Genomic DNA, 21,603 nt, shown 5'->3' with positions numbered 1-21,603 from the left:
CACATTTACCCCCAGGTCTCTCTGTTCATGCACTCACTTTAGAATTGTACCCTTTAGTTTATATTACCTCTCTTCATTCTTTCTACCAAAATGTATCACTTCGCATATTCTGCGTTTCATCAGCCACGTGTCCGCCCATTCCACCAGCCTGTCTGTCCTCTTGAAGTCTGTCACTCTCCTCCTCACTGTTCACTAGACTTCCAAGTTTTGTGTCATCTGCAGATTTTGAAATTGCGCCCTGTACACCCAAGTCCAAGTCATTAATATATATCAAGAAAACCAGTGGTCTGAGTACCGACCCCTGGTGAACACCACTGTTTACCTTCCTCCAGTCCAAAAAACAACCGTTCACCACTACTCTCTGTTTCCTGTCACTTAGCCAATTCCGTATCCGTGCTGCCACTGTCCCTTTTATTCCATGGGCTTCAACTTTGCTGGCAAGCCTATTGTGTGGCACTTTATCAAATGGCTTTTGGAAGTCCATGTACACTACGTCAACCCCACTGCCCTCATCGACCCTCTCTGTTACCACATCAAAAAACTCGATCAACTTGGTTAAACACGATTTGCCTTTAACAAATCCGTGCTGGCTTTCCTTAATTAATCCACACTTGTTCAAGTAACTTAATTTTGTCCCGGATTATCATTTCTAAAAGCTTCCCCACTACCGAGGTTAAACTGACTGGCCTTAGTTGCTGGGTTTATCTTTACACCCGTTTTTGAACAACGGTGTGACATTTGCAATTCTCCAGTCCTCTGGCACCAGCCTTTACTTCCGTCAGCATCCTAGGATGCATCCCATCCGGTCCTGGTGACTTCTCTATTTTAAGTACAGCCAGCCTTTCTAGTACCTCATCAAATTTTTATCCCATCCAGTATCTCAACTACCTCCACTTTCACTGTGACTTTGGCAGCATCCTCTTCCTTGGTGAAGACAGATGCAAAGTACTCATTTAGTACCTCAGCCATGCCCTCTGCCTCCATGCGTAGGTCTCCTTTTTGGTCCCTAATCGGCCCCACCCCTCCTCTTACTACTCGTTTACTGTTTATATGCCTATAGAAGACTTTCATGTTAGCTGTCAATCTCTTCTCATACTCTCTTTGCCCCTCTTATTTACTTTTTCACTTCCCCTCTGAACTTTCTATATTCTGCCTGGTTCTCACTTGTACACTCATCCTGACATCTGTCATACGCCCCCCTTTTCTGCTTCATCTTACTCTCTCTCTCTTTCGTCATCCAGGGAGCTCTGGCTTTAGTTGCCCTACCTTTCCCCTTCGTGGGAATGTACCTCGACTGTACCCGAACCATCTCCTCTTTAAAGGCAGCCCATTCTTCGATGACAGTTTTGCCTGCCAATCTTTGGTTCCAATTTACCCGGGCCAGATCCATTCTCAACCCACTGAAATTGGCCTTCCTCCAATTAAGTATTTTGACTCTAGATTGCTCCCTGTCCTTTTCCATAGCTAATCTAAACCTTATGATATTATGATCACTCTTCCCTAAACGTTCCCCTACTGACACTTGCGCCACCTCATTCCCCAGAACCAGATCCAGCAACGCCTCATTCCTCATTGGGCCGGAAACATACTGATCAAGAAAGTTCTCCTGCACACACTTCAGAAATTCTTCCCCCTCTCTGCCCTTTACACTATTACTATCCCAGTCTATATTAGGATAGTTCCCCATTGTCACTACTCTATGGTTCTTGCACGTATAGAATAGTGATAATGGAGGACTTCAACTATGAACCCCAGTGATGTGTTTGTTTTTGTATGGCCTTATTAACCTTTAGGCCTAGAAATTCAGCGGCCTGCGCCACCAGTTTGCGCCCAAAGAGGGCTTTTGCGCCACTGTGCAAACCTACCGCGATATTTAGCGGGGCGCTAATGGCGGCGTTAGCCAGTAGCGCTGCGCCACCACCGATGACGTCATCGGTGTGCGCAGCGCCCCGCTGGCCATGTTTGGTCGCTGCCGCCTCCCCCGCGCCGGCCGCAAACAGCGACCGGTACACGGGGGCCTACCTGTGCCGGTAGTGGGGCGAGTTAAGGTGGAGGTGCCTCACCTGTAGGCCGCTTTTTCGGCGGCCGCCTGCCCGCACCTCCGTCCCCGGCCTCCTACATACACCACCCCCCCCGTGGCATTGCCAGCTGTTTCCAGAGAGCCCGGCACTTCTCCTTGGTGCCGGGCTCATTTGCCGGCACTCGCGAGCGGGGATCGCGCTGTTGCAGGCACCTCCCCCTTAAGAGTGAGAGGAAGGCCTGCAGTACCGCAGGCTGCCATGCCGCAGCGGGTGGCGCTGCGGCACTTTGCGCGCCGAGATTCAGTTTCAGCGCCCCAGAGAAGGTGACGAGGTTGATTCCGGAGATGAGGGGGCTGTCTTATGAAGAAAGGTTGGGCCTATACTCATTGGAGTTTAGGGATCTTATTTGAAACATATAAAATTCTGAAGGGGCTCGACAGGGTAGATGCAGAGAGGATGTTTCCCCTCGTGGGGGAATCTAGAACTACGGGGGCATCATTTCAGAATAAGGGGGCACCCTTTTAAATTGGAAATGAGGAGGAATTTCTTCTCTCAGAGGGTCGGGAATCTTTGGAATTCTCTTCCCCAGAGAGCTGTGGAGGCGGAGTCATTGAATATATTTAAGGTGGAGATACAGATAAGGAAGTCGAGGGTTACGGGGAGCGGGCAGGGAAGTGGAGTCGAGGCCAAGCTCAGATCAGCCATGATCATCTTGAATGGCGGAGCAGGCTCGAGGGGCCGACTGACCTACTCCTGCTCCTACGTCTTATTTTCTTGTAATTGGAGGAGCGCAGAGATGGGGAAGGGGGCGAGGGTTGAAGAGATTTGAAAACAAGGACGAGAATTTTAAATGTCCCAGTCAACAAAAATCTCAACAAAGGCACCACCTCACCTGTAGGCCTCAGACAACCTGTACACCAACGACCTCAATTTAGGCCCCGATTGTCTGTGGGGTGTCAGAGCTGGGATTCAGTGTCCCTGGGGCCTGTGTCCAGGCCCTGCCTGTCTGTGGGGTGTCAGAGCTGGGATTCAGTGTCCCTGGGGCCTGTGTTCAGGCCCTGCCTGTCTGTGGGGTGTCAGAGCTGAGATTCAGTGTCCCTGGGGCCTGTGTTCAGGCCCTGCCTGTCTGTGGGGTGTCAGAGCTGGGATTCAGTGTCCCTGGGGCCTGTGTTCAGGCCCTGTCTGTCTGTGGGGTGTCAGAGCTGGGATTCAGTGTCCCTGGGGCCTGTGTTCAGGCCCTGCCTGTCTGTGGGGTGTCAGAGCTGGGATTCAGTGTCCCTGGGGCCTGTGTTCAGGCCCTGCCTGTCTGTGGGGTGTCAGAGCTGGGATTCAGTGTCCCTGGGGCCTGTGTTCAGGCCCTGCCTGTCTGTGGGGTGTCAGAGCTGGGATTCAGTGTCTCTGGGGCCTGTGTTCTGTCCCTGCCTGTCTGTGGGGTGTCAGAGCTGGGATTCAGTGTCCCTGGGGCCTGTGTTCAGGCCCTGCCTGTCTGTGGGGTGTCAGAACTGGGATTCAGTGTCCCTGGGGCCTGTGTACAGGCCCTGCCTGTCTGTGGGGTGTCATAGCTGGGATTCAGGGTCCCTCGGGCCTGTGTTCAGGCCCTGTCTGTCTGTGGGGTGTCAGAGTTGGAGTTCAGTGTCCCTGGGGCCTGTGTTCAGGCCCTGCCTGTCTGTGGGGTGTCAGAACTGGGATTCAGTGTCCCTGGGGCCTGTGTTCAGGCCCTGCCTGTCTGTGGGGTGTTAGACCTGGGATTCAGGGTCCCTCGGTCCTGTGTTCAGGCCCTGCCTGTCTGTGGGGTGTCAGAGCTGGAGTTCAGTGTCCTTGGGGCCTGTGTTCAGGCCCTGCCTGTCTGTGGGGTGTCAGAGCTGGGATTCAGTGTCCCTGGGGCCTGTGTTCACGCCCTGCCTGTCTGTGGGGTGTCAGAGCTGGGATTCAGTGTCCCTGGGGCCTGTGTTCAGGCCCTGCCTGTCTGTGGGGTGTCAGAGCTGGGATTCAGTGTCCCTGGGGCCTGTGTTCAGGCCCTGCCTGTCTGTGGGGTGTCAGAGCTGGGATTCAGTGTCTCTGGGGCCTGTGTTCAGGCCCTGCCTGTCTGTGGGGTGTCAGAGCTGGGATTCAGGGTCCCTCGGTCCTGTGTTCAGGCCCTGCCTGTCTGTGGGGTGTCAGAGCTGGGATTCAGTGTCCCTGGGGCCTGTGTTCACGCCCTGCCTGTCTGTGGGGTGTCAGAGCTGGGATTCAGTGTCCCTGGGGCCTGTGTTCAGGCCCTGCCTGTCTGTGGGGTGTCAGAGCTGGGATTCAGTGTCCCTGGGGCCTGTGTTCAGGCCCTGCCTGTCTGTGGGGTGTCAGAGCTGGGATTCAGTGTCCCTGGGGCCTTGTATTTAGGCCCTGCCTGTCTGTGGGATGTTAGGCCTGGGATTCAGTGTCCCTGGGGCCTTGTATTTAGGCCCTGCCTATCTGTGGGGTGTCAGAGCTGGAGTTCAGTGTCCCTGGCGCCTGTGCTCAGGCCTTGTCTGTCTGTGGAATGGTATAGCTGGGATTCAGAGAATATGGGGCCTACATTCAGGCCATCTTTCCATCCCTATGACCTCCACTCCACTCCTACATCCCCGCCATCCTCCCCATGAGCTTGGCCTGGACCCAAGCCCCATTTAGACAGCACCCCGCCGCCACCAACTGCCATGTTACTGGGCCTTGCTCCCCTCCTCTCCCCCGAAAGCCGCGTTACCAAGGATACGTCACGATGCCCATCAGCAGCCAGAAGTCGTGCCGCCGGTGCCAGATCTCGAACGTTTTGCCAGTCACTGTAGCTGCTCGCTCCTCGTTCTGCCAGAGGGAGTGAAGTTCTGTCGAGAGAGAGAGAGAGAGAGAGAGAGAGAGAGAGAGAGAGAGAGAGAGACGTCAGAAGGGGTCCCGATGGAGCCGGCCAGCCTCTGGGACAGGCCTCGGCCCGAACCCAACACAGGCCTCAGGCGCCGGGCCGAGGCGCCTCCCCTTCTAGCTTCAGAAGGATCGTCGAACCACTTACCCGTGAAGCCTCCGTCGGCGATGTTGAACATGAAGCGCTGCTTTTCCGCCTTCTCCGGTTTCTTGGGGGGGCAGTCGGAGGAGGGCTCCTTGACCACAGCGGCGTCCCCATTCTGGAGCTTGGGCTCGGCCTCCTCCTCCTTTTTCTCCTCCTGCTTCATCTCTGCGACGCAACAACGGAGAAAAGGGTGAGATCTGGGCCCCTCCCTCCGGGGTAGCACCCCGCCGCAAAGGTCCCACACCCCCCTCCACCCCACCACAAATCCAGTCAGCGGGATCTCCCACCCCGTGACCCCAGTTGACCTTGGCTGCCCCAGTCGCCACACTATAGGAAGGATGTGATTGCATTGGAGAGGGTGCAGAGGAGATTCACCAGGATGTTACCTGGGCTGGAGCGCTTCAGCTATGAAGAGAGACTGGACAGGCTGGGGTTGTTTTCCTTAGAGCAGAGAAGGTTGAGGGGGGACCTGACTGAGGTGTACAAAATTATATGGGGCACAAAATTATATGGGGCGTAGATAGAAAGGAACTTTTCCCCTTAGTAGAAGGATCAATAACCAGGGGGCATAGTTTCAAGGTAAGGGGCAGGAGGTTTAGAGGGGATTTGAGGAAAAACCTTTTCACCCAGAGGGTGGTTGGAATCTGGAACTCACTGCCTGAAAGGGTGGTAGAGGCAGGAACCCTCACAACATTCAAGAAGTATTTGGATGAGCACTTGAAACGCCATAGCATACAAGGCTATGGACCAAGTGCTGGAAAATGGGATTAGAATAGACAGGGCTTGATGGCCGGCGCGGACACGATGGGCCGAAGGGCCTCTTTCTGTGCTGTATAACTCGATGACTCTATGACCCATGAAGCCTGGACGAGGTCAGAGTTCGTTCGCTCGCACCCGAAAGTGGTAGGTTTGGCAGGGGACAAAAAAAAAACCAGGCCTAACTGCCAGCTTCAGCCTGTGGCTCCGAGAGGCCCAGCAATGGATGAATCCCAGAAGTACACTCACGCATAGAGGACCCAGGAGCTGCTGTGACGAGGTGGGACTCTCCCCGCTACCACCCCACTCCTCCCCCACCACAATGAATAACAACTTGTATTTATAGAGCAATTTTAACATCGTAAAATGTCCCAAGGTGCTTCACAGGAGTATAAATCGGACAAACATTTGACACCGAGCCACATAAGGAGAAATTAGGGCAGGTGACCAAAAGCTTGGGCAAAGAGGTCGGTTTTAAGGAGCGTCTTAAAGGAGGAAAGAGGGGTAGAGGGGTTTAGGTAAGGAATTCCAGAGCTTGGGGCCTCGGCAGCTGAAGGCACGGCCACCAATGATGGAGCGATGGAAAGCAGGGATGTGCAAGAGGCCAGGATTGGAGGAACGCAGAGATCTCGGGGGGATGGGGAGGGGGTTGAGGGGCTGGAGGAGATTACAGAGATAGGGAGGGGCGAGGCCATGGAGGGATTTGAACATCAGGATGGAGAATTTTTAAATGGAGATGGCTCCCAGTTAAGCAACAAGGTCAGCGAGCACAGGGTGTTCGGGGGGGGGGGTTGATGGGTGAACGGGACTTGGCGCGAGTTAGGACACGGGCAGCCGAGTTTTGGATGAGTTTAGGTTTATGAAGGAAAATGGGAAGCAGGCCAGGAGAGCGTTGGTCTGGTCGAATCTGAACATGGACGAGGGTTTCAGCAGCAGATGAGCGAAGGCGGAGACGGGCGATGTTACAGAAGTGGTCTTGGTGATGGGGCGCAAGCTCATTTCAGGGTCAACTAGAGCGCCAAGGTTCTGACCTGGTTTGACCTCGGCGCTGACCGAACTCTCCACCTTCTCTGCGGGTTTTTCTTCCACCACCTCATCAACAGCTGAAAGAAAAGGAACAAGGCATCAAGACACACGTGTGCGCGATTTCCCAGCCTGGGATCTTCCTGCAGTGGGCGTGTGTGGGACTCAATACCACACCGGGTGTGAGATCAGGCTAACTCAGCACAGGCCGGGGGTGGAGCCTGGGCCTTTCCTGCTCTGTGTGTGTGTGTGTGGGGCTCAGTCCCCACACCGGGTGTGAGATCAGGCTAACTCAGCACAGGCCGGGGGTGGAGCCTGGGCCTTTCCTGCTCTGTGTGTGAGTGTGTGGCTCAGTCCCACACCGGGTGTGAGATCAGGCTATCTCAGCACAGGCCGGGGACGGAGCCTGGGCCTTTCCTGCTCTGTGTGTGAGTGTGTGGCTCAGTCCCACACCGGGTGTGAGATCAGGCTAACTCAGCACAGGCCGGGGACGGAGCCTGGGCCTTTCCTGCTCTGTGTGTGTGTGTGTGGCTCAGTCCCACACCGGGTGTGAGATCAGACTAACTCAGCACAGGCCGGGGTCAGAGCCTGGGCCTTTCCTGCTCTGTGTGTGTGTGTGGCTCAGTCCCACACCGGGTGTGAGATCAGGCTAACTCAGCACAGGCCGGGGACGGAGCCTGGGCCTTTCCTGCTCTGTGTGTGTGTGTGTGGCTCAGTCCCACACCGGGTGTGAGATCAGGCTAACTCAGCACAGGCCGGGGATGGAGCCTGGGCCTTTCCTGCTCTGTGTGTGTGTGTGGCTCAGTCCCACACCGGGTGTGAGATCAGGCTAACTCAGCACAGGCCGGGGGTGGAGCCTGGGCCTTTCCTGCTGTGTGTGTGTGTGTGGGGGGCTCAGTCCCACACCGGGTGCGAGATCAGGCTAACTTAGCACAGGCCGGGGGTGGAGCCTGGGCCTTTCCTGCTGTGTGTGGTTAACAGGAGACGGGTCTGAGAGCTGGGAGGATCCTGCACTCGCAAACTAGAAGCCTCGTACCTTTCATTTCTACATCTGTCGACTCCACAGGCTTTTCCTTCACTTCGGAACTTTCCTCTTTGGCCTCTTCCGGAACTTTCTCCGTGCTCTTTTCAGATTCAGCCGAGGGCGTTACCTACAGGGGGAAGCATGAAAGTGTCAGCCAGAGGGAGAGAGAGAGAGAGGGAGAGAGAATGGGAGAGAGAGAATGGGAGAGAGAGAATGGGAGAGAGAGAATGGCAGAGAGAATGGCAGAGAGAAGGAGTGGAAGTGGGAGTGGGAGAGGGTGATTGAGAGTGGGAGAGTGGGAGAGAGAGAGAGAGAGAGAACAAATTATTACGATGTGGAGGAAGACGCATTAAACATCTGAAGGTCTCACCTCCTCCTCCGGTTTGCCATTTTTGCCGTTTTGGTCCTTGACCTCACCTTCAGCTTCTGTCCCCTGAGGTTTACTGGTCTCCTCTGTCAATAAATGGGGAGAATCTTGTCAGACACTGGGTATAAAGTGGGGGTACACTGTCAGGGTAATGTAGAGGGAGCTCTGTATTGTACCTGCCCCGGGAGTGCTCGATGCTGACACTGGGTATAAAGTGTGGGTACACTGTCAGGGTAATGTAGAGGGAGCTCTGTATTGTACCTGCCCTGGGAGTGCTCGATGCTGACACTGGGTATAAAGTGGGGGTACACTGTCGGGGTAATGTAGAGGGAGCTCTGTATTGTACCTGCCCGGGAGTGCTCGATGCTGACACTGGGTATAAAGTGGGGGTACACTGTCAGGGTAATGTAGAGGGAGCTCTGTATTGTACCTGCCCCGGGAGTGCTCGATGCTGACACTGGGTATAAAGTGGGGGTACACTGTCAGGGTAATGTAGAGGGAGCTCTGTATTGTACCTGCCCCGGGAGTGCTTGATGCTGACACTGGGTATAAAGTGGGGGTACACTGTCAGGGTAATGTAGAGGGAGCTCTGTATTGTACCTGCCCTGGGGGCATTCGATGCTGACACTGGGTATAAAGTGGGGGTACACTGTCAGGGTAATGTAGAGGGAGCTCTGTATTGTACCTGCCCCGGGAGTGCTTGATGCTGACACTGGGTATAAAGTGGGGGTACACTGTCAGGGTAATGTAGAGGGAGCTCTGTATTGTACCTGCCCTGGGGGCATTCGATGCTGACACTGGGTATAAAGTGGGGGTACACTGTCAGGGTAATGTAGAGGGAGCTCTGTATTGTACCTGCCCCGGGAGTGCTTGATGCTGACACTGGGTATAAAGTGGGAGTACACTGTCAGGGTAATGTAGAGGGAGCTCTGTATTGTACCTGCCCCAGGAGGGCTCGATGCTGACACTGGGTATAAAGTGGGGGTACACTGTCAGGGTAATGTAGAGGGAGCTCTGTATTATACCTGCCCTGGGAGTGCTCGATGCTGACACTGGGTATAAAGTGGGGGTACACTGTCAGGGTAATGTACAGGGAGCTCTGTATTGTACCTGCCCTGGGAGTGCTCGATGCTGACACTGGGTATAAAGTGGGGGTACACTGTCAGGGTAATGTAGAGGGAGCTCTGTATTGTACCTGCCCCGGGAGTGCTCGATGCTGACACTGGGTATAAAGTGGGGGTACACTGTCAGGGTAATGTAGAGGGAGCTCTGTATTGTACCTGCCCTGGGAGTGCTCGATGCTGACACTGGGTATAAAGTGGGGGTACACTGTCAGGGTAATGTAGAGGGAGCTCTGTATTGTACCTGCCCCGGGAGTGCTCGATGCTGACACTGGGTATAAAGTGGGGGTACACTGTCAGGGTAATGTAGAGGGAGCTCTGTATTGTACCTGCCCTGGGAGTGCTCGATGCTGACACTGGGTATAAAGTGGGGGTACACTGTCAGGGTAATGTAGAGGGAGCTCTGTATTGTACCTGCCCTGGGAGTGCTCGATGCTGACACTGGGTATAAAGTGGGGGTACACTGTCAGGGTAATGTAGAGGGAGCTCTGTATTGTACCTGCCCTGGGAGTGCTCGATGCTGACACTGGGTATAAAGTGGGGGTACACTGTCAGGGTAATGTAGAGGGAGCTCTGTATTGTACCTGCCCTGGGAGTGCTCGATGCTGACACTGGGTATAAAGTGGGGGTACACTGTCAGGGTAATGTAGAGGGAGCTCTGTATTGTACCTGCCCTGGGAGCACTCGATGCTGACACTGGGTATAAAGTGGGGGTACACTGTCAGGGTAATGTAGAGGGAGCTCTGTATTGTACCTGCCCTGGGAGTGCTCGATGCTGACACTGGGTATAAACTGGGGGTACACTGTCAGGGTAATGTAGAGGGAGCTCTGTATTGTACCTGCCCTGGGAGTGCTCGATGCTGACACTGGGTATAAAGTGGGGGTACACTCTCAGGGTAATGTAGAGGGAGCTCTGTAATGTACCTGCCCCGGGAGTGCTCGATGCTGACACTGGGTATAAAGTGGGGGTACACTGTCAGGGTAATGTAGAGGGAGCTCTGTACTGTACCTGCCCTGGGAGTGCTCGATGCTGACACTGGGTATAAAGTGGGGGTACACTGTCAGGGTAATGTAGAGGGAGCTCTGTATTGTACCTGTCCCGGGAGTGCTCGATGCTGACACTGGGTATAAAGTGGGGGTACACTGTCAGGGTAATGTAGAGGGAGCTCTGTATTGTACCTGCCCCGGGAGCACTCGATGCTGACACTGGGTATAAAGTGGGGATACACTGTCAGGGTAATGTAGAGGGAGCTCTGTATTGTACATGCCCCGGGAGTTCTCGATGCTGATACTGGGTATAAAGTGGGGTACACTGTCGGGGTAATGTAGAGGGAGCTCTGTATTGTACCTGCCCCGGGAGCGCTCGATGCTGACACTGAGTATAAAGTGGGGGCACACTGTTGGGGTAATGTAGAGGGAGCTCTGTATTGTACCTGCCCCGGGAGCGCTCGATGCTGACTCTGGGTATAAAGTGGGGTACACTGTCAGGGTAATGTAGAGGGAGCTCTGTATTGTACCTACTCCGGGAGTGCTCGATGCTGACACTGGGTATAAAGTGGGAGTACACTCTCAGGGTAATGTAGAGGGAGCTCTGTATTGTACATGCCCCGGGAGTTCTCGATGCTGATACTGGGTATAAAGTGGGGTACACTGTCGGGGTAATGTAGAGGGAGCTCTGTATTGTACCTGCCCCGGGAGCGCTCGATGCTGACACTGAGTATAAAGTGGGGGCACACTGTTGGGGTAATGTAGAGGGAGCTCTGTATTGTACCTGCCCCGGGAGCGCTCGATGCTGACTCTGGGTATAAAGTGGGGTACACTGTCAGGGTAATGTAGAGGGAGCTCTGTATTGTACCTGCCCCGGGAGTGCTCGGTGCTGACACTGGGTATAAAGTGGGGGCACACTGTTGGGGTAATGTAGAGAGAGCTCTGTATTGTACCTGCCCCGGGAGCACTCGATGCTGACACTGGGTATAAAGTGGGGGTACACTGTCAGGGTAATGTAGAGGGAGCTCTGTATTGTACCTGCCCTGGGAGTGCTCGATGCTGACACTGGGTATAAAGTGGGGGTACACTGTCGGGGTAATGTAGAGGGAGCTCTGTATTGTACCTGCCCCGGGAGTGCTCGATGCTGACTCTGGGTATAAAGTGGGGGTACACTGTCAGGGTAATGTAGAGGGAGCTCTGTATTGTACCTGCCCCGGGAGTGCTCGATGCTGACACTGAGTATAAAGTGGGGGTACACTGTCAGGGTAATGTAGAGGGAGCTCTGTATTGTACCTGCCCCGGGAGTGCTCGATGCTGACACTGAGTATAAAGTGGGGGTACACTGTCAGGGTAATGTAGAGGGAGCTCTGTATTGTACCTGCCCCGGGAGTGCTCGATGCTGACACTGAGTATAAAGTGGGGGTACACTGTCAGGGTAATGTAGAGGGAGCTCTGTATTGTACCTGCCCCGGGAGTGCTCGATGCTGACACTGGGTATAAAGTGGGGGCACACTGTCAGGGTAATGTAGAGGGAGCTCTGTATTGTACCTGCCCTGGGAGTGCTCGATGCTGACACTGAGTATAAAGTGGGGGTACACTGTCAGGGTAATGTAGAGGGAGCTCTGTATTGTACCTGCCCTGGGAGTGCTCGATGCTGACACTGGGTATAAAGTGGGGATACTGTCAGGGTAATGTAGAGGGAGCTCTGTATTGTACCTGCCCCGGGAGTGCTCGATGCTGACACTGAGTATAAAGTGGGGATACTGTCAGGGTAATGTAGAGGGAGCTCTGTATTGTACCTGCCCCGGGAGTGCTCGATGCTGACACTGGGTATAAAGTGGGGTACACTGTCGGGGTAATGTAGAGGGAGCTCTGTATTGTACCTGCCCCGGGAGTGCTCGATGCTGACACTGAGTATAAAGTGGGGATACTGTCAGGGTAATGTAGAGGGAGCTCTGTATTGTACATGCCCTGGGTGTGCTCGATGCTGACACTGGGTATAAAGTGGGGGTACACTGTCAGGGTAATGTAGAGGGAGCTCTGTATTGTACCTGCCCCGGGAGTGCTCGATGCTGACACTGAGTATAAAGTGGGGATACTGTCAGGGTAATGTAGAGGGAGCTCTGTATTGTACCTGCCCCGGGAGTGCTCGATGCTGACACTGAGTATAAAGTGGGGATACTGTCAGGGTAATGTAGAGGGAGCTCTGTATTGTACCTGCCCCGGGAGTGCTCGATGCTGACACTGGGTATAAAGTGGGGGTACACTGTCAGGGTAATGAAGAGGGATCTCTGTATTGTACCTGCCCCGGGAGTGCTCGATGCTGACACTGGGTATAAAGTGGGGGTACACTGTCAGGGTAATGTAGAGGGAGCTCTGTATTGTACCTGCCCCGGGAGTGCTTGATGCTGACACTGGGTATAAAGTGGGGGTACACTGTCAGGGTAATGTAGAGGGAGCTCTGTATTGTACCTGCCCCGGGAGTGCTCGATGCTGACACTGGGTATAAAGTGGGGGTACACTGTCAGGGTAATGTAGAGGGAGCTCTGTATTGTACCTGCCCCGGGAGTGCTTGATGCTGACACTGGGTATAAAGTGGGGGTACACTGTCAGGGTAATGTAGAGGGAGCTCTGTATTGTACCTGCCCCGGGAGTGCTCGATGCTGACTCTGGGTATAAAGTGGGGGTACACTGTCGGGGTAATGTAGAGGGAGCTCTGTATTGTACCTGCCCCGGGAGTGCTCGATGCTGACACTGGGTATAAAGTGGGGGTACACTGTTGGGGTAATGTAGAGGGAGCTCTGTATTGTACCTGCCCCGGGAGTGCTCGATGCTGACACTGGGTATAAAGTGGGGGTACACTGTCGGGGTAATGTAGAGGGAGCTCTGTACTGTACCTGCCCCGGGAGTGCTCGATGCTGACACTGGGTATAAAGTGGGGGTACACTGTCAGGGTAATGTAGAGGGAGCTCTGTATTGTACCTGCCCCGGGAGTGCTCGATGCTGACACTGGGTATAAAGTGGGGGTACACTGTCGGGGTAATGTAGAGGGAGCTCTGTACTGTACCTGCCCCGGGAGTGCTCGATGCTGACACTGGGTATAAAGTGGGGGTACACTGTCAGGGTAATGTAGAGGGAGCTCTGTATTGTACCTGCCCTGGGAGTGCTCGATGCTGACACTGGGTATAAAGTGGGGGTACACTGTCAGGGTAATGTAGAGGGAGCTCTGTATTGTACCTGCCCCGGGAGTGCTCGATGCTGACTCTGGGTATAAAGTGGGGGTACACTGTCAGGGTAATGTAGAGGGAGCTCTGTATTGTACCTGCCCCGGGAGTGTTCGATGCTGACACTGGGTATAAAGTGGTGGTACACTGACAGGGTCCTGTAGAGGGAGCTCTGTATTGTACCTGCCCCGGGAGTGCTCGATGCTGACACTGGGTATAAAGTGGGGGTACACTGTCAGGGTAATGTAGAGGGAGCTCTGTATTGTACCTGCCCCGGGAGTGCTCAATGCTGACACTGGGTATAAAGTGGGGGTACACTGTCAGGGTAATGTAGAGGGAGCTCTGTATTGTACCTGCCCCGGGAGCACTCGATGCTGACACTGGGTATAAAGTGGGGGTACACTGTCGGGGTAATGTAATCTGTGGTTGGTCAAATGTTGGAGTCCATTATTAAGGAAGCAGTAACAGGACATTTGGATAAACATAATTTAATCGGACAGAGTCAGCATGGTTTTATGAAGGGGAAGTCATGTTTGAAAAGTTAGCTCGAATTCTTTTTGGACGTAACAAACAGGGTGGATAAAGGGGAACCAGTGGATGTGGTGTATTTGGACTTCCAAAAGGCATTTGACAAGGTGCCACACAAAAGATTACTGCACAAGATAAAAAAATCACGGGATTGGGGGTAATATACTGGCATGGGTGGAAGATTGGCTATCTAACAGAAAACAGAGAGTTGGGATAAATGGTTCATTCTCGGGTTGGCAATCAGTAACTAGTGGTGTTCCGCAGGGGTCAGTGCTGGGACCCCCAACTCTTTACAATCTATATTAACGATTTGGAGGAAGGGACCGAGTGCAACATATCCAAGTTTGCCGACGATACAAAGATGGGAGGGAAAGCAGTGAGTGAGGAGGACATAAAAAACCTGCAAAAGGACATCGACAGGCTAAGTGAGTGGGCAGAGATTTGGCAGATGGAATATAATGTTGGAAAGTGTGAGGTTATGCACTTTGGCAGAAAAAATCAAAGAGCAAGTTATTATCTAAATGGAGAGAAACTGCAAAGTGCTACAGTACAAAGGAATCTGGGGGTCCTGGTGCATGAAACACAGAAGGTTAGTATGCAGGTACAGCAGGTGATCAGGAAGGCCAATGGAATCCTGACTTTTATTGCCAGGGGGATGGAGTATAAAAGCAGGGAAGTCTTTCTGCAGTTATACAGGGTATTGGTGAGGCCACACCTGGAATACTGCGTGCAGTTTTGGTTTCCATATTTAAAAAAAAATATACTTGCTCTCGAGGCGGTTCAGAGAAGGTTCACTCAGTTGATTCCAGAGATGAGGGGGTTGACGTATGAGGAAAGGTTGAGTAGGTTGGGCCTCTACTCATTGGAGTTCAGAAGAATGAGAGGCGATCTTATCGAAACATATAAGATTGTGAGGGGGCTTGATCGGGTGGATGCGGTGAGGATGTTTCCACTGATGGGTGAGACTAGAACTAGGGGGCATAATCTTAGAATAAGGGGCTGCCCTTTCAAAACTGAGATGAGGAGAAACTTCTTCACTCAGAGGGTAGTAAATCTATGGAATTTGCTACCCCAGCGAGCTGTGGAAGCTGCGACATTAAATAAATTTAAAACGGAGACAGACAGTTTCCTAGCTGATAAGGGAATTAGGGATTACAGGGAGAGGGCAGGGAAGTGGACGTGAGTCTAGGTTCGGATCAGCCATGATCCTATTGAATGGCGGAGCAGGCCCGAGGGGCCGTATGGCCTACTCCTGCTCCTACTTCTTATGTTCTTATGTTATGTAATGTAGAGGGAGCTCTGTATTGTACCTGCCCCAGGTTTGCTCGATGCTGACACTGGGTGTAAAGTGGGGGTAAACTGTCAGGGTAATGTAGAGGGAGCTCTGTATTGTACCTGCCCAGGGAGTGCTCGATGCTGACACTGGGTATAAAGTGGGGGTACACTGTCAGGGTAATGTAGAGGGAGCTCTGTATTGTACCTGTGCTGTTTGGTGGTGCTGGCGTATTCGGTTGCGTCTCTCCGGGAGTTGACACGGTTGGTGTTTTGGAGACGGGCGAGCTGGATCGCGATGATTTCTTGCTGTCCGTTGTCTCCTGGGCCAGCTCAGGCATGCTCCACTGCCCGTTGATATGCTCGAACTCCTGCACCTGAAAGAATTCCAAATTCAGAGCTACTGCCGTCAGTCAGTCGACAAGAGCACAGAGCCGCTCCGCACAGAGCAGGAAAGGCCCAGGCTCCATTCCCGGCCTGTGCAGAACTAGCCTGATCTCATCAACCATGGGTTCGAATTGACGTCTGCACCCTTTAGCCCCTCTGCCTGGGGGCTGGCTTTGACCCCAGAGGGTGAACGGTCAATGCCTGACCTGCTGAGACAGTTGGCCCCATATCAGTTGTCCCGTCTTGCCTTTAAGAGTAGGCCCAAGCCTCCGGGCCTCTCTCCTATTTCCGACGGTGATTAATCTGTGTCTGCCCAGGAGGCCCTTGCCACCATGGACTCAGAGGGGCAGAGCTCGGAGACTGAGGCAGACACCCAACCCGTTCCAAGGCCTCGGCCTACGATGGCGGGACATTTGTCCTTCGACCGCCACCACCCCCCCCGCAACCCCCATGACCCCTGACCCTACCTTCTTCCGAATGAGGGACATGACTCCGATCCTGGTCAGTACGTGTTGTCGCGAGAGTCCCTCGCGAGGGACACCGTCTGCGAACGTCTCGGCCCCGTCCGCTCCCGGTTCGCACAAGTGCCGCATGAAAAGGGAGACGTAGGCCCTGCGGGAGGGGGAAAGGGCAGAGATCACCCAGAGGTTAGATTCAGAGAGACAACTAGTCCCACTGCCCCGCTCTCTCCCCAGAGCCTAGTATCAATCCCAAACTAATACCACTTCCCCGCTCTCTCCAGAGCCCAGTATCAATCCCAAACTAATCCCACTGCCCCGCTCTCTCCCCATAGCCCTGTATCAATCCTAAACTAATCCCAATGCCCCGCTCTCTCCCTATAGACCTGTCAATCCCAAACTAATCCCCGCTCTCTCCCCATAGCCCTGTATCAACCCCCAACTAATCCCCGCTCTCTCTCCATAGCCCAGTATCAATCCCCAACTAATCCCCGCTCTCCCCATAGCCCTGTATCAATCCCAAACTAATCTCCGCTCTCTCCCCATAGCCCTGTATCAATCCCCAACTAATCCCTGCTCTCCCCATAGCCCTGTACCAATCCCCAACTAATCTCCGCTCTCTCTCCATAGCCCTGTATCTATCCCCAACTAATCTCCGCTCTCTCCCCATAGCCCTGTATCAATCCCCAACTAATCTCCATTCTCTCCACATAGCCCTGCATCAATCCCAAACTAATCCCCGCTCTCTCCCCATAGCCCTGCATCAATCCCAAACTAATCCCCGCTCTCTCCCCATAGCCCTGCATCAATCCCAAACTAATCCCCGCTCTCTCCCCATAGCCCTGCATCAATCAAACTAATCCCCGCTCTCTCCCCATAGCCCTGTATCAATCCCCAACTAATCTCCGCTCTGTCCCCATAGCCCTGTATCAATCCCAAACTAATCTCCGCTCTGTCCCCATAGCCCTGTATCAATCCCAAACTAATCTCCATTCTCTCCGCATAGCCCTGCATCAATCCCAAACTAATCCCCGCTCTCTCCCCATAGCCCTGTACCAATCCCCAACTAATCTCCGCACTCCCCATAGCCCTGTATCAATCCCCAACTAATCCCCGCTCTCTCCCCATAGCCCTGTACCAATCCCCAACTAATCTCCATTCTCCCCCCATAGCCCTGCATCAATCCCAAACTAATCCCCGCTCTCTCCCCATAGCCCTGTATCAATCAAACTAATCTCCGCTCTCTCCCCATAGCCCTGCATCAATCCCAAACTAATCCCCGCTCTCTCCCCATAGCCCTGCATCAATCAAACTAATCCCCGCTCTCTCCCCATAGCCCTGTATCAATCCCAAACTAATCTCCGCTCTGTCCCCATAGCCCTGTATCAATCCCAAACTAATCTCCATTCTCTCCGCATAGCCCTGCATCAATCCCAAACTAATCCCCGCTCTCTCCCCATAGCCCTGTACCAATCCCCAACTAATCTCCGCACTCCCCATAGCCCTGTATCAATCCCCAACTAATCCCCGCTCTCTCCCCATAGCCCTGTACCAATCCCCAACTAATCTCCGCACTCCCCATAGCTCTGTATCAACCCCAAACTAATCCCCACAGCGCTATCAATCCCAAACTAATCCCCGCTCTCTCCCCATAGCCCTGTATCAACCCCCAACTAATCCCCGCTCTCTCTCCATAGCCCAGTATCAATCCCCAACTAATCCCCGCTCTCCCCATAGCCCTGTATCAATCCCAAACTAATCCCCGCTCTCTCCCCATAGCCCTGCATCAATCCCAAACTAATCCCCGCTCTCTCCCCGTAGTCTCCACACCAAACTAATCCCAGCAGCCCTTGCCCTGATCTACAATGTGACCCTTAACTCGTCCCCTGAACCTGCGCCGTGACCCTCAACCCTTCCCGTCCTGCATCGTGACCCTCGACCCCCTTTCCCTGAACCCCGCCCTGCCCTGCGCCGTGACCCCTGGGCCCTTCTCCTCCCTCCTCCTCCTTACTTGAACTCCTTCTCGGTTTTCCCGCGAAGGTCCCGCACGAGCCACTGGGAGGTGAAGGCGTCCTGCGGCGGCATCCCGTAACGCAAGATGGCGTTGAGGAAAGCTTTCCGTTGGCGGGCGTTGAAGCCAAGAACCTGAGGAGGAAGCCAGAAAAAAAAAGAAGTCAGGGGCGCAGAGGGCGGGCGAGCGTGCGCGTGCGAGCGAGCGTGCGTGTGAGCCACGTTCAGTTACCTCAATGTTGCCACCCACGCGGGCCAGCAATGGCGGCAGCGGTTTGTCTTTGTCGTTGCGTAGCGCCCGCCGATTGGGTCTGCGTCCCGCTGGAGAGTAGAGGGAAAGAAAGGAGTTAGTACACGGTGGTGGGGGGAAAATCCAACGACCCAACCCTCAATCCGGGACCCCCGCCCCGCAACCCCCGGGTACATCAGCAAGCGTTTACACCATCACTGGCGGGCTCAGACGGTTATTGTCACATCACTTGTACCCGAGACCAGCACCCCACCACCGCCACTCCGCAGACCTCCTCACTCCCCCCCGCCACTCCACAGACCCCCCTCACTCCCCCCCGCCACTCCACAGACCCCCTCACTCCCCCCCGCAGACCCCCTCACTCCCCCTGTCCCTCCGCAGACCCCCCTCACTCCCCCGTCCCTCCGCAGACCCCCTCACTCCCCCTGTCCCTCCGCAGACCCCCCTCACTCCCCCGTCCCTCCGCAGACCCCCACTCCCCCGTCCCTCCGCAGCCCCCCTCACTCCCCCGTCCCTCCGCAGACCCCCTCACCCCCCCGCAGACCCCCTCACTCCCCCGTCCCTCCGCAGCCCCCCTCACTCCCCCGTCCCTCCGCAGACCCCCTCACCCCTCCGCAGACCCCCTCACTCACCCCGTCCCTCCGCAGACCCCCCTCACTCCCCCGTCCCTCCGCAGACCCCCACTCCCCCGTCCCTCCGCAGCCCCCCACTCCCCCGTCCCTCCGCAGCCCCTCACTCCCCCGTCCCTCTGCAGACCCCCTCACCCCCCCGCAGACCCCCTCACTCCCCCCGTCCCTCCGCAGACCCCCTCACTCCCCCGTCCCTCCGCAGACCCCCTCACTCACCCCGTCCCTCCGCAGACCCCCTCACTCCCCCCGTCCCTCCGCAGACCCCCACTCCCCCGTCCCTCCGCAGCCCCCCTCACTCCCCCGTCCCTCCGCAGACCCCCTCACCCCCCCGCAGACCCCCTCACTCCCCCGTCCCTCCGCAGCCCCCCTCACTCCCCCGTCCCTCCGCAGACCCCCTCACCCCTCCGCAGACCCCCTCACTCACCCCGTCCCTCCGCAGACCCCCCTCACTCCCCCGTCCCTCCGCAGACCCCCACTCCCCCGTCCCTCCGCAGCCCCCCACTCCCCCGTCCCTCCGCAGCCCCTCACTCCCCCGTCCCTCTGCAGAACCCCTCACCCCCCCGCAGACCCCCTCACTCCCCCCGTCCCTCCGCAGACCCCCTCACTCCCCCGTCCCTCCGCAGACCCCCTCACTCACCCCGTCCCTCCGCAGACCCCCTCACTCCCCCCGTCCCTCCGCAGACCCCCACTCCCCCGTCCCTCCGCAGCCCCCCTCACTCCCCCGTCCCTCTGCAGACCCCCTCACCCCCCCGCAGACCCCCTCACTCCCCCCGTCCCTCCGCAGCCCCCCTCACTCCCCCGTCCCTCCGCAGACCCCCTCACTCCCCCCGTCCCTCCGCAGACCCCCTCACTCCCCCGTCCCTCCGCAGACCCCCTCACTCCCCCGTCCCTCCGCAGACCCCCTCACTCCCCCGTCCCTCCGCAGACCCCCTCACTCCCCCGTCCCTCCGCAGACCCCCTCACTCCCCCGTCCCTCCGCAGACCCCCTCACTCCCCCCGTCCCTCCGCAGACCCCCTCACTCCCCCGTCCCTCCGCAGACCCCCTCACTCACCCCGTCCCTCCGCAGACCCCCTCACCACCCCCTCACTTTACCTTCCGTTCGCTCGTCGAAGTCCTCGTCTCCTTCTTCCGAGGCCACCGAGTATTCCGATTGGTTGTCGGACTGGTCATCCTGCCAGTCTATTGGACAAAAAGGGAGAGTCGGACACCCCGGTTAGTAACGTCCAGACAACCACTGGCCCCAACCCTGACCCCCGACCCATTCCCCCACCACTGACACCAAAGGTCAATCGAGGCCAAGGCTCCAATTCCAGCCTCCGCCTCCTTGCCAGCGGTGGGCACTGGACAGGAACCCTGGCAGAGTCACCACTTCGATATCTTAATGGCACTGTGGCCAATAGTAACCCCCCTGCCACAGCTAACTCAGCACAGGCCGGGGATGGAGCCTGGGCCTTTCCTGCCAGCTAGAGGCGGCCATTTTGAGGGCCACCACAACCTCATCAATAGCACATCGGGTGAGATCAGACTAACTCGGCACAGGCCGGGGATGGAGCCTGGGCCTTTCCTGCTGAGTAACCCACCCCTTCGGTTACCTCGGTCCTCCTGCGACGTGTCGTTGTAGTTGACCTGTTTCCTGATCCGCTTGCCCTTGCCCAAGTGCCGAGCCAGGTCCTCCTGCTGCTGCTCGTAGTGATGGCGGAGCAGCTTCTCCCAGTAGTCGGGGTCCACGCTCTCCTCCTGCTTAATGATCTCCCGTTCCACCACCTGCTCCTCCTGCAACACCAGCACAGCCGCCGTCACACCGCTGCTCGACCAAGGGGGGCGGCGCCGAGATGCTCAACCCAGTAACTCGACGCCCCCAGCCAGCCACCACGCATCCCAATCCCACCCCCCTCTCCCCTTCTATCCGACACCACCCCACCTCGCTCGTTCTTTCTGACCACAACCCCTCTCTTTCTATCCGAACGCACTCTCCCTCTCTCCGACCCATTACCTACCTCTCTACCCGAACCCACCCCTTTCTCTCTCTCCTTCTAGCCGACCCCTCCCTCCCTCTTTCTATCCAACCTCTCTTATCCGACCCCACCCCCTCTGTCTCTCCCCTGCCCCCTGCCCAGTCCCGAGCCCAGTCCCTCTCCACCTCCACCCTTGTATTCAGGCAGCAGTTGGCCTTTTCTCTCTCTCCCTTCTCGAACACCTCCCACGCAGTTACTCACTCACTGTACTCCCTTCTCTATTCCCCTCCCCTTGCTCCATAAACTAGCCCCCCTCCCTGCATCCTTTCCTGCCACTCACCCCCATGTCCCCATGGTATCCCACCCATCCTCCTCCTCTATCCCTGTATCCTGAAGGTGGGAGTGATGGACACGGGGGGGGGGGGGGGGGGGGGGGGGGCGGGGAGAGGGGGGGGAGCGAGGGGCGGTGGAGAAGGTGGGAGTGAGGGGCGGTGGAGAAGGTGGGAGTGAGGGGCGGTGGAGAAGGTGGGAGTGAGGGGCGGTGGAGAAGGTGGGAGTGAGGGGCGGTGGAGAA

The 21,603-nt window shown here is 55.9% G+C and overlaps 1 protein-coding gene and 1 non-coding gene across 2 annotated transcripts in view; both read right to left on the bottom strand.

Annotated features, from left to right (window-relative positions):
- Positions 1-4,721: 4,721 nt before the first annotated feature.
- The window catches only part of LOC147091277 (ATP-dependent chromatin remodeler CHD4-like), a 97,545-nt gene continuing 80,663 nt past the window's right edge, over positions 4,722-21,603 (bottom strand). Inside the window, 11 exon segments of the mRNA XM_085976498.1 lie at positions 4,722-4,858; positions 5,041-5,202; positions 6,825-6,896; positions 7,853-7,967; positions 8,211-8,293; positions 15,548-15,716; positions 16,194-16,338; positions 18,196-18,329; positions 18,427-18,515; positions 20,167-20,253; positions 20,667-20,909. Coding sequence (XP_085832624.1) covers positions 4,737-4,858; positions 5,041-5,202; positions 6,825-6,896; positions 7,853-7,967; positions 8,211-8,293; positions 15,548-15,716; positions 16,194-16,338; positions 18,196-18,329; positions 18,427-18,515; positions 20,167-20,253; positions 20,667-20,909 — 1,421 coding nt within the window. The 3' untranslated portion in view covers positions 4,722-4,736.
- On the bottom strand, positions 15,959-16,099 carry LOC147091278 (small Cajal body-specific RNA 11). Its single transcript, XR_015075278.1, has one exon.

This window comes from Somniosus microcephalus, unplaced genomic scaffold (genome assembly GCF_052327205.1).
Source record: "Somniosus microcephalus isolate GS21.2 unplaced genomic scaffold, FLI_Smic_1.0 unresolved_chr3, whole genome shotgun sequence".
Lineage (NCBI taxonomy): Eukaryota > Metazoa > Chordata > Chondrichthyes > Squaliformes > Somniosidae > Somniosus > Somniosus microcephalus.
This window is presented reverse-complemented; position numbering and strand designations above follow the sequence as displayed.